General features: G+C 42.4%; 1 protein-coding gene across 1 annotated transcript; it reads right to left on the bottom strand.

Annotated features, from left to right (window-relative positions):
- Window positions 1-82: 82 nt before the first annotated feature.
- LOC107665858 (DNA-directed RNA polymerase II subunit RPB1-like) lies at window positions 83-12,082 on the bottom strand. Its single transcript, XM_016456915.1, is given in 27 exon segments — window positions 83-2,464; window positions 2,466-2,887; window positions 3,005-3,154; window positions 3,269-3,382; window positions 3,486-3,672; window positions 3,760-3,963; window positions 4,050-4,232; window positions 4,459-4,563; window positions 4,645-4,745; window positions 4,863-5,334; window positions 5,441-5,646; window positions 6,130-6,235; window positions 6,521-6,692; window positions 6,932-7,115; window positions 7,296-7,518; window positions 7,700-7,903; window positions 8,255-8,349; window positions 8,431-8,599; window positions 8,689-8,898; window positions 8,992-9,202; window positions 9,429-9,553; window positions 9,644-9,753; window positions 9,807-10,092; window positions 10,204-10,377; window positions 10,517-10,653; window positions 10,749-10,881; window positions 11,763-12,082. Coding segments are annotated over 27 exon segments (5,202 nt in total). The 5' UTR covers window positions 11,850-12,082; the 3' UTR covers window positions 83-2,032.
- Between the last annotated feature and the right edge of the window lie 945 nt (window positions 12,083-13,027).

The following is a 13,027-nucleotide window of genomic DNA, read 5'->3' on the forward strand; positions in this document are numbered from 1 at the left end:
ACCTGTTCTTTTAAGGTTAATCATAACACAGCCAACAGCCATGTTAAAAAAATACAAATGAACAATTTAGTCAAACTTTTTATTTTTCCAAGTCAAAAAAACAAACAAAACAGATACAGAGAATGAAGTATCAGATTGACGTCTATACAGTGACAATTTCTCTTAATTTAAATTCTCCTTTCCTCATAAACCCAACCTAGTTATTACTCAAACTCAAGAAAACCCCGTCTTTTCCATTTATGCTTTCATGCACACACACTCGCACACTCACACACACTTATTGGGAGCCTGGGTATAGAGTATTAACTGGACTTGTTTGAAATATCCATGAAACTGAAGGCAAACAAGGGCATTAAAGAGACTGTCATGTGAGATCTAAGGCCTTAAATCTAAAGCTGAAATATGCAAGAGCATTGAAGTCTTTTACAAGTCAACGAAACCTCCTGCAACTACCACTGTCCAGTTGGAAGAGTAAGTTGAGGGAACCACAGTAGCCACTTGCGTTCAGGTTTTAAAAAGGTAACACTCAAAAAGATCTAAATGGCTCCAACGAGTCAAATCAGTCACTGTCACCCTCTACTGTTCAAGCATAAGACGATTCAGAATCAGCTGACGAAATTTAGGTTAACAAATGACCACATGGTCTAGGGGCATAATGACGCCAGATATGAAACAGTGCATATTCGAAAGCCCACCCCCAGCACTTAATCCAAAAAGCAAAGCTGACCCAATGACAATGAAGCCAGCACAAGAAAAATAGTGTAAAATAACTGCTTTTCCTCAGAAATTCACACAAGAGATTATCAGTTATAATTACGCAAATATCAGAAAAAAGCAATTATACACTTATTATATTAAAGGGTTAAGTGCTGAGGACAAGGAAGGACTCATTAGATTTGAACCAAGGTGGTTTAAAAAAAAACAAAAATTAACGGTGCATCTTACGTAAAGCCGTGCTCCAACCTCACTCAGAAAAAAAAAAAAATACCAAAAAGGTAGCAACTTCCCACTCCACTGTGCACTCAGAGGTACAAGACTGCTGGTTACCACTTTTTTGTGCAGTTTTTTTAAATTGTAAATTACTGGGCAGATGCTGGTGAAAGATAAGGCTTGCATCTTTTGGGGACAATTGACTAGAAAGTTGATGCCTCAAATCAAGCATCTGTTCTCTCTCTCCGATTCTTAAAGAGGGCAAACACTACACAACACTTTTAACCATGCCATTGGCTGGCATACATTAGATTACAGTATTACAAGACATTTTTAATCTGCACAAAGTGTCAGCCATCTTTAACCTGTTTTTTAATAAACAGCCATTTTGAACCTCCTGCTGCTTTAGAAATAACATAAGTGAACTCAAATTAGACAGAAAATCAACATTAATATTTAAACAGTTCTCAGTTCTGACCTGGAATAATGAATCAAAACTGCGAGCAAGCGCTTATTTACACTAAGAAACAAAAAGCTGTAAAATGTGAGAAAGGTTAGTTTCTCCCCCTTTCTATTTACGTTATAGATATTTTTCAAGGTTTCATTTGAAACTTTTCTGATACAATCCACTGTTTTCTGTGTGAAGGCTTTTGGCAATACTTAGATTTAATTTACATCCAACACTGAATTTTTGAGAGAAAGTAAGGGAGACTGAAATTACTGGATGGAAAGAGGAGGACAACAAATGATCTTTCTCCTCCAAAAGCAGTCAATCTCCTGCATCTTTCCACCAATTTTGAGCAATGGTTCTCCCTCTAAACTTAGAGCGAACAAAATGGTCAATACAAAGGCAGCCTTGTTTGGCTTGTAGTTCAAACCTCTGACAGATGCAACCATTGAAGCCTGTTTAGTGAGGCTATTTAAGAACTGTTCAATAAGTCCAAAAGAGAAAAATCAAAAAGGATGTCACATGTGGGATCCCAGTTTCCTCAGCCTTCCCTGTAAACCACAACAACCCCAGCTGAGTGGCTTTCCTTCAGTCTTTATCCCAGGGTCGGAGTGCCAATCAGGGAAGTAGGACAAACCCAGACGCCAGCCACCTTTAATTATTTTCTTCATCGCTGTCGTCAGGGCTGATGGCTGGGCTGTAGGTTGGAGAGGTGGGGCTGTAGCCAGGAGAAGTGGGGCTGTAGGTCGAGCCCTTTGGACTAGTTGGAGAATAGGTAGGGGAAGTGGGTGAGTATTTGGGAGAAGTTGGAGAGTAAGTCGGAGAGGTGGGGGAATATTTGGGGCTGGTTGGGGTGTAGGTAGGAGAAGTTGGAGAATAAGTAGGGGAAGTGGGGCTGTACTTGGGCGTAGTTGGGGAGTAGGTTGGAGAAGTGGGACTGTATTTGGGCGAAGTGGGCGAGTACTTCGGGGAAGTGGGGGAATATTTGGGGGATGTTGGGGTATATTCGGGAGAGCTGGGACTGTAGGAGGGGGAGGTGGGAGTGGATTTTGGAGAGGCGGGGGAGAAGGATGGAGAGCTTGGGCTGGTAAGACGGGGGGGTCGGGGAATAAGATGGAGAAGTTGGGGAATAAGATGGAGACGTGGGGCTGTAACTCGGTGAGGTTGGGCTGTAGCTGGGGGACGTTGGGCTATAGCTGGGGGATGTTGGCGAGTAAGACGGTGAAGTCGGGGAGTAAGACGGTGAAGTCGGAGAGTAAGACGGTGAAGTCGGAGAGTAGCTTGGAGATGTTGGAGAATAAGATGGCGAAGTTGGAGAGTAGGAGGGTGATGTGGGCGAGTAGGACGGAGATGTGGGGCTGTAGTTTGGACTGGTGGGAGAATAAGATGGCGAAGTTGGAGAGTATGATGGAGAAGTCGGAGAGTAACCAGGGCTCTGCGGGGTGTATCCACCAGGAGAACGAGGCTCGTAGGCAGGAGAAGTTGGGGAGTAATTTGGAGACAAGGCTCCTGAAGAGAAAAACAGAAAGGATTGCATTAGCGGCCTGTTTGGTTTGCAACCTACTAATACAACCAAGCAAACAATGACCGTTATTATTAAAAACAGAACACCACCAAAATAGTAACCTGGTGAGGGGATATAAGGGCTAGCTGGTCCAGGGGATCCAGGAGAACCAGGAGTAGGAGACCAGGCAGGAGAATAGCCAGGCGAGAAGCCGCTGGCATCAGATGCAGCGCTGGGAGAGAAGCCTGCAGCACCTGGTGTCATTCCACTTCCTGTATAGGAAAAAGAACAGGGCATGAAATGAAATATGTAGACATAGACGAGATAATGCACTGTAAATAAGGGTGGCAGTAAAACAAAACCGTATGTAGCATTTCTTCACTCACCAACACTGGGAGACCAGGCACCATATGCAGGAGTGGCTCCTGTGTTCCAGGGAGTCATGGCAGGAGACATTCCACTCATGGGGCTGGGGGCAGAGCCAAAGAACATACCCGTGGCTGTGGTGGAAAAAGCAATGATTAACTTAAAGGCTTAAACCTTGTACTTTGTCCCCAAATTTAAACCTTAAGCATTCAAAAAGAGGAAATAAGTATGACTTACGTCCTGCGACACTGATACCAGGGATATTAGTGGGAATCTCCATGCCATACTTGCACTTCTCAGCATCCAACAGCAGGTCAAAGCAACCAGTGCCTGCAGGAGCCAGCTGTCCCAGCATGATATTCTCAGACACTCCTTTCATTGGGTCACATTCACCATGAGATGAGGCTTCCATCAACACATCCACCTACAGAAGAGGGAGGAATAACATTTTTAAACATTTCTTTACAAGATCAACCTTAATAACATTCTAAATCAGTAAATAGAGCCTCACCGTCTCTTCAAAAGAGCACTTCATCAGCGGTCCAGTGTCCTGCCTGTTGATACCATGACGAGTGATGGCCATCAAGTGACCCCTGCAGGTCATTGTGTCACACAGCAAGGCAAGATGGCGGTAGTTAACGTAAGAACCGTCGAAAGAGATGACGTGGTACAACTCTCTTTCCAGAGCCTTACGCACAGCCTCAATACCAAGAACCTGCAATTGAAGAGACGACATTTCTGAATTTGATCTAAGGACTTAATAGGTCACACACTTTACACAAGCTATTAAACAATTCTTACAGTGAAAATCTCCACAATGTCATTGGAGGTGGTTCTGACAGGGTCCACGTCCTTCTCACTGAGGACCCTCATAAGACTGACTCCATCAGTTTCCAGGATCCACTCTTGCAAGGCTTTAAACTCTCCCTCTTCTGTAATGATGATTTTCTTCTTGTTGTCAGTCTGTGGTAGATGCATGTACACCTACAAGGGCAGAGAGTAGGATAAATTAAACTCCAATCTCATGGCCATCGGTGAAGTCCACAAAACTTTAAACAGGTGTCCTGTGTGTCATTTTGTATTTCAAGTGGATGCCAATTTGCAATCCCCATTACTCAGGAGCATGTAAGTGCCATGTGCCTTTTTTGATGAACCTGCACTGCCAGATGGGCTGTCAGGTTTACTTAAAGTGAAGTTGGAAGAAAAATACCTTGCTGATCTGTTCAATGCCTTGCAGTGTCATGTCTGTCAGCATGTTGGATTCAATGCAGCGAAGGAAGACATCGTCATCCATCTTATCCACTACCTCCTCATCCTGGGCACAAGATTCAACATTTACAATTCAACACAGAGAGAAGAGGCCAGTTACGTGCTCACCAGTAAAAATTCTAATTACCTCTTGAAACTTGTTCTCGTCACTGTTCATAATGCGGATTCGCAAAACCAGTTTCTCAGCATTGTCATCATTGAAGATGCAGTTAAGGTCATCACCAAATCCTAGAAGACAGACAAAGATTTGAGTAAGAAAATTACCTATCACCTCAGCGTCCAAGCTGTTTGCCATTTAAAGTGTTGTATTAACATGCATTTATTCAGTGATAATCTCAAGCCCACCTGCATTGATCTTCTCTGCAATCTGCTCCATAGTCAGCTTACGGTCAGTCATGTGTTTGCGGTCAAGTTCGATACGCAGCAGCCAGGGTGAAATGCGGGTCACGTCGAAGTCAGGCATCTCATAGTACACATTGACCCACTCCTGATCCTCAGTCACCACAGTGTTCTGTGGGTTGGGGTCGTAATAAATGGCTGTGTTGGCAGTGACCTTGCGCAGGGTTGTGTGCTCCAACCGACACAGGATATCTTTGGCCCTCTCTGCATCACGGGCCGCTTGGCCCAGGAGAAAGACGGTCAAGGAGGGGGTCTTGGGTCGCTTGGAGATGTTGATAAGCTCTTTGAGTCGAGGCACACCGAGAGTGACATTTTTGGCGGACACACCGGCGTAGTGGAATGTATTCAGGGTCATCTGAGTAGCAGGCTCTCCCAGAGACTGGGCAGCCAGAGCACCTACCATCTCACCAGGGTGAGCCTGAGGAAAACAATAAGAAAATGTCCAGCTTCAGGCAATGAGACAACTTGATAAATGGATAAAAGATGATATTACTTCCTTTTTTTTTTTCAGGTGCATTACTTACAATGGACTGGTTAAATTTGGTCTCTATCTCTCCCAGCAGCCATTCAAAAGCCTCTGTGCTAAGACGGAACTCCTCAGTCATTCGCTTTGAGCACAGGGTGGAGCGCAGGTGGATGTTGAAGAGCAGGGTGGCATTCTCCTGGGCTTGCCTGCTTAACTGGTCTTCACCATTTACAATCACCAGCTTCTTACTCAAGTCACAAACTCCTGCATAAAACCAGAGCACATATTCATGTGCAACACGCTTGCAGCTCAATCCAATAATACGACAATAAAAGGGTGGTGCCATGACCATAATGACAAGTAAAAACAGCCATATTGGTCAGGGCTACATAAAATTACTGACACCTCTAAAAGGTGCAGATTTGTCAAGTGCATGAGTTTGGCATAATGTCTTTAGTCAACACGTATACAAAGATGTAAAAGTGGCCTTTATAATCAGCTTGCACAGGTCTGCCACAAGACAGTTGTAAGCTACAGGGATCAGTCATCAGCAGGCTTTATTTAGCTGCCACAAGCAGGGGTCTTTATTTTGCTGGGAGACCCGCTCAAACGCAGAAAGTCTTAAGATGGTTAAAGCAGTATATAGTGTTCATGTCAAAATAAGTTTATAAAATAAAATTTAGTTAAAAGATACCTAAATAAAATCCCTTTACAGGCTCAAAGTACAAACCAATGTGTTTAACCCACCTTCCACAACTCGTACTGGGTTGAGGTCAGTTGGTGTTCGAGGATTGATGCGGAAAATCTTCTGAGCATTCCAGATCATTCTGGCCAAATTGCACGGTAGTACCACCTATGGAAAACAGTGTTCACTTATGTTATTTCTAAAGAAGCAGGAGGTTCAAAATGGCTGTTTATTAAAAAATGTGTTAAAGATAGCTGACACATTTTGTGCAGATTAAAAATGTCTTGTAATACTGTAATCTAATGTATGCCAGCCCATGGCATGGTTAAAAGTGTGCAAATACAGTGTTATTCACATTCACGGTGTTATATCACATCTGATACAGATGTAACAGAATGAGGATAATCCCATCCAAAGAGCATATGGATATTGATGGAGCTTAAAGGGTCAGACCTTGCTGTCTCCTGTGGGGAAAATAGCCCTCAAGATCTCTCGGTCTTCCTTCATCTTCTCAAACTCTCTCTCTAGGGAACTCTGGACGTGGGCATTGGTCATCACATCTTTCACCACATCTTCCTGTAGAGTGCGGCGGAGAGCTCGTTCATTGGTGTAGTCAAACTTGAACCTGTGCAATTAAAGAAAGAGGCAGAAAGTTGAAATCAATGACGTTAGTCAGTAGTCTGGATATTGGCTCTGAGCTGATGACCAACAATGACCTGTGATGACTTGAAAACAGACTCCTAAATAGCTTACTATTCATGTCCCTGTTGATTTGGGTTAATACAGCTAATATTTATTACTTAGTTTAAACTACTGGCAATATTGCATTCCTGTAAATACTTAAATTAACACAAGAGCACTAACTTCTTATCAAAGGCTTTGTTGGATGGCTTGAGGGTAGCCATGTTTTGGAACTCGACAGCCTCTCCTGCCAGACCATCCTCTCCATACCTCAGCTGGACAACTTGGTTAATGGAGTTTCTGACTGTAGCATCATACTTTACCATAACAGACTCCATAGACTTGATCAGACGACGCTGAATATAACCTGAAGAAACGAGAAGAAATTCATTAAAACTCATGAAGACAATTTCAGCCTTTAACCAATACAAATCTGATGACAATTTTACATCTCACTTAGAGACTAGAAATAAGTATTATGATTTGAAGTTCAGATTACATTTAGTATTAGCCATCAATAGCTGCTCAGTCCATGTGTGTTCATTACCTGTCTCAGCAGTTTTGACAGCTGTGTCGATCAGACCCTCTCTGCCTCCCATGGCGTGAAAGAAAAACTCAGTTGGTGTGAGACCGGCCAGATAAGAGTTTTCCACGAAGCCTCTACTCTCTGGACCATAGTCATCCTTAATGAAGTGAGGGAGAGTGCGGTGCTTGAAACCGAAGGGGATTCGCTTACCCTCAACGTTCTGCTGCCCCACCACAGCAATAACCTAAATGGGTGAAGAGGAAGAACAAATACAGAGATTGTGAAAAAACCTGACACGGACCACATTTACATGCACATTGAGATTAATGCCACTTGGGATTATATTAAGCCTTTAGTCTGAAAAAGGCAGCAACTTGCTTTTGAACTATTTTAAGATTTAAACACCATCTACTGTCTCCTCTCACCTGAGAAATGTTAATTTTAGAGCCTTTTGAACCAGCCACCACCATGGATTTGAAATTGTTGTACTCAGACAATGACTTCTGGGCAGAGGATCCAGTCTTGTCTCGAGCATCATTCAGGATGCGGTTGACCTGGTTCTCAAAGGTCTGTCTCAGAGTGTTACCTGGGGTGGGCTCCAACTCATTGTTGTGGGCTTTCTCAATGACCTGCGAGAAAGAAATCATCAAGCACAACTGCATTCATGTACGAAAGCACTGATCTTATACTTATTTATCACCCTAAATCCTAGTACATTCCTACAACTTTATTTTATTCTATTCCTATTCTATCTATAGCACACCTGTACATACAATTTATTCTTTTTTTGTGGTTTATATTTATGCATGTGTATTTTATTCACATCTTATTTTTATTATCTGTGTTGTTGTTGTTGTCTCCGTGCACTGGAAGCTTGTGACACTATAACAAATTCCTTGTATGTGCAAACATACTTGGCAATAAAGCTCTTTCTGATTCTGATCTGTTATATTTATAAATCCCTAATGATGTCAACTTACCTCTATCACATCTTGTTTGGCTTTCTTAATCGTGTTCTGAATGTCCTGATATGTCGCCTTATCGGCAATGGAGTCACCAATACCAATAGAGTGACCTGAAGCAGACAAGATACTTGTAAGACAGACAGACTTGAATTTACTCAATATTTGCACATATTTCAATCCTTATTTTTTACCCTCAATGAGCAGCCAGTTGTTGACAACAGTCTGGATATTGGAATAGAAGAGTCGTGTGATGTCATGGCCCATCTCAAGGTATGAGATGTGGACAAGAGAGCCAGCTGAGGTTCCCAATGACTTCTTACACAGGATCCCCATGATCAACTCACCGTTCTCCACAATCACCTGCAAAACGAATTGAAATGAGAACAAAATTGCATAAACACTTTGTTTTGCACAAAAACTATGTCCATATTTGGGCTGCACTACTGCACCTTAGTGTCTCCAGGGGAGATGTGTTTATAAGGGCCGCTGTCCTCTTCATCAGGGTGAGTGCTGTGTGTGCGGATGGCATTGATGTGCCCAGGGATGATCAGGCTGAAGATCTGTTTGCCAGTCCAGAGAGGTCGAGGCTTCAAGATAGCCGGTTGGGGCACTTTGCCATCCCATGTGGAGAGAAACATGAGGAGGTTCATCACCTCACCCTAAAACAAAGCACACAAAATGATTTATTAGAACCTGCACAACTTAACAGCTCATCACATTCAATTTTGTCCCACAGCTTTGAATATATGTACCCTCTCTAAGAAGACGTCTCTCTTGGTAAACTTGCGCACAGCTGTCAGGGTGTCCTGCACAATACCCATGACGGGTCTGTTGGACTGTGGTGTGACGATCATACGAGGCACCATGGCCAGCTCCTGGATCTCAGCACGGGTCTCCAGAGACTGTGGCAAGTGCAGGTTCATCTCATCGCCGTCAAAGTCAGCATTGTATGGGGTTGTCACACTAAAGTGAAAGGAATTTCTTCTTAAAATGCGTTTGTAATCTTCATGAAGTCAAAAACCATTATATTAGAATGAAGGTGCTAAATATGACCATTAACTTTCTATACCGATTAGTTACAATTTCAGCAATTATAACTGATGATACAGTACACCAATTTAATAAAGTGCCTATCCACGTATCAATCCATAAATAATGTGGTGGATCAAGTCTTAGAAATCCAGTGTACCTAAGGTTGAGTCGAAATGTTGACCATGGCAAGATTCGCACTCTGTGGCCCATCATAGACATTTTGTGCAGTGTAGGCTGTCTGTTGAACACAATAATGTCTCCATCACACATGTGTCTTTCAACCTAGAAAAAAAAAATCAGGTTTTAAATTCAAATATTACATTACATTCTTACATTAAACAAACAAACAAAAAAAAGACTGTCAAAACTGACTTTGTATCCAATCTGAAGGTGAAGGTCACTTGGCTTAGGGTGGAATCGCAGGTCAATTCTGTCCCCGTTGTCTCGGATGATATATTTGGCTCCAGGGTACTGACTGTTACCTCTCAACCATGCAATACATCAGACTCCTTTCCCACGGTTTAATAAGAAATGCTAACCTGGTTTCTTGCAGAGCCCTGCATGATCACAGCCGGTCTCACAGCAAGAGGGGGCACAGGCAACACTGTGACAATCATCCACTCAGGACGGGCGTATTTGGGGTCCATGCCCAAGATCATGTCCTCTTCATCTGAAATGCGTTTGAAGATCTCATGCACACGTTCAGGACTGAGAAGAATCTTCTTCTCCTGCGAGTCTTCATTCACATGCTTCCACTCAGCATACAGCTCCAGGCCAGAGCGACGGATACGTGGCTGGTACCTGCCACAGCCTCCATGACCCTTGAGATGTGAAAGTAAAAAAATCAGTTTTAAAACTTCCAGAGCAAGCTTTAAATACAGCGGAGAACATGTAAAATTGCCCTGTGCACTTAGAGAACTTTAGGTCTGTACCTTCTCTTTGGTGAGGTCTTCTTCCGTCTCCTGCTGCTCCACACCAAATTTGTTGTCCATCTCCTCTCCACCCTCACAAATGTTTTTGCCTTTACAGAGGTCATAGACGTGGGTCAGACGCTTACGTGGCTGCCCCTTCGACTTGACCAAGATGTCTTTGATTTTTGGATTGTTCTGGGTAAAACATATTTAGAAATTAAAATACACTACAAAACAATTTGACCAAAGGATCTAAATCAGAGGAACCATGGGGGAAGGAATATTTTGACAAAGAAATAAATCACAAACAAAAGGCAAATTGAAAACAGCATACCGCGTCCACAAGCAGTTTCGAACAGAAGAAACAGACACAGCGGAGGACCTTCATGATCTTTGTGATGAAGCCAACATGAAAGACTGGCTTTGCCAGCTCAATGTGACCGAAATGACCAGGGCACTCAGTCATGTTACCTAAACGACGACAAGCAAAACAAGCAGAGGTTTGACATTATTGTGTAACACATAAATACCAACCAAGACGGATAAAAATCAGTTTATGAACATACCTGCACACGTCTGGCATCTGCCCGATCTCTCAATTACCCCTTGCCGGGGGTCCATAAGTCCCCCCAGTTTAGGGCGCCCTCCTTCTGTGGTCTCAGGGTACTTGATGCCCCCTTCAGTAACGGACATCCGTTTCTGAAAATAGCGTAAATGCCATTCAAATGTCTTACATTTTCACAACAGCAGGAAAACATTGGTACACTGAATACATTCTCAAGTAATTTTTAAAACTACATGGACAGCAAAAATAACAGTAAGTTTGCAATAAGCAATTACTTAGACGTCATCTGGCAAATTATGCATTTAACATTTTAATTGGAAATATAAACAATGTTCTATTTATAATGGGTTTCTTCATCCATGTTGCACCCATAAAACATACAATAACCACCGAAAGAGGTGTCAGAGATTAAGTCTGCATTCGTAAAAAAAAATAAAAAACAGAAAGGTTCGAAAGCCCTTAAAAATGACATTACTGAATAAAAATCAGTTATTTTTTTATCGCTCTCTAAAAAAGCATCACATCTCAACTCAAATGTGTTATTTGCTCATTTATTTCAAAACAAAGTGTACTTTATGAACTGCTCGTATTTGAGCTTTAAATAAATGAAAGCATGCATATAGAAGTTCAAATTTTATTGCCAGAAAGGTAGACATAGGGAACAATGTGGAAACTTGGGAGAAACTCTGGGTCTGCCATGTGACTCCAAAATGGTCAAATAAAATAAACAAAAAGATTACAACAAGTTAAAGTTATATAACTTCAAACAATGCTTTCCGTGTCTTGTTGCTAATTGTTAAAGCAGGACTCTTGTGTAGTGTTTCTTCAACTTTCTAAACACATGCTCTTACTGAGGAAGAAGTGGCTAGCCGGCTAAGTTAGCAAAACACATGTTCACAAAAGACACTGTATGTTAATAACCATATGTAATATGATTTTAACACGATGATGATTTGAGTAATACAACAATACTCAAAGAATTAAGAGAATACCCCCTCCCAAGAGCAAAACCTACAAGTTCATCAGGGCTGAGGACGCCGAATTGCACTCTCTTGATGAGGCGCAATGGGCATGCGCTGTCGCTGGAAGGCGGTCCGTGCATCCTGTCTATTCAAAGAGACGCGTCCTCCCCCGGCACGCCGCTTTGTAAGAAGGAACACCTCTGAAACGCCACCAAGACTCTCCTGGCACCCAATGGTGACCGGAACTTGTCCGATGGCGGTTTCCCGGTGACCACCGTGTCTTGCTACTCAATGTGCTTTTTAAATTTGTGTTTATATACTAGCTATTGTAGCTACCAGCAGTCCCCTTCCCTTTCCCCGATCTACACTCCAGTGCGCTCTACGCGCATCTGAGAGAAAACTGCTCTCACACGTCTTTATATAGACTGTATGCTTTGCTACAGGTTTACACAGTCTGCTCGGCAGGGGCTGAACAGTCAGAGGGCGGGTTATGGATCGATATTTCTGTGCGCTTATTGGCCGCGAGACTGCAGCATATGAATAATTCATTCAAATTGACGCAGAACCAATGGAGTTGTGCGCTTTTGATTCCCGCGAATCCTATGTAGGTGGAGGCGGGACAAAACGTATGAAGGGATCCCATAGGACCGTATAAACCAAGGGAGGCTCCGTAGACACTTTAATCATGAATATTAAATAACTTTCGTCTATATGAAACATTATTCGCCAAACATGTTCTTAATATTCATGAGCAGAGAGCATTTGACCAATTGCAACCAACGCTTGACGGCGGTAAAATAACTTTCTTTCTGCCCGCCTTCTTTACGAGCATTGCCGATTTTACCCGACTGATATTTTTTTCACCCTCTGAGCAAAAATAAAAAAAACCTGTGCTGTTCCGTCCGTCTCGCTCTGGATCAGCTAAGAGTGTTGGAAAAGAAGCTCGTGTGAGAGGCCTACAACTACCGTCGAGGATTAACACATTATTTTTGTTTTGAATACGATTTCTATGTAATTCTAATTATTAACTTGCTTTTATTTTGTAAGCTTATTAACGTTCATCGAACTATTTATTATGATTTTCCTTATTTTATTTGTGTTCTACGGGAAAATGCAAGAATCCACGAGGTCGAGTAGAAACAATGGCTGGACGGCACGCGCTTTTTTCGGTATGATCAGCTGGAAACTCCGCTGAAAGCCTGGGGCTGAGGACAGTGCATTTTCAATTAAAAAAACATTCGAGAGACGTTGTTGTTAAACGTTTGATGTTTTTGGAACTATTTTGAGAATTATTACGTTATTTTAACTCTCTGTAAAA

This window comes from Sinocyclocheilus anshuiensis, unplaced genomic scaffold, assembly GCF_001515605.1.
Source record: "Sinocyclocheilus anshuiensis isolate Anshui unplaced genomic scaffold, SAMN03320099.WGS_v1.1 scaffold647, whole genome shotgun sequence".
In the NCBI taxonomy this organism is placed as follows: domain Eukaryota; kingdom Metazoa; phylum Chordata; class Actinopteri; order Cypriniformes; family Cyprinidae; genus Sinocyclocheilus; species Sinocyclocheilus anshuiensis.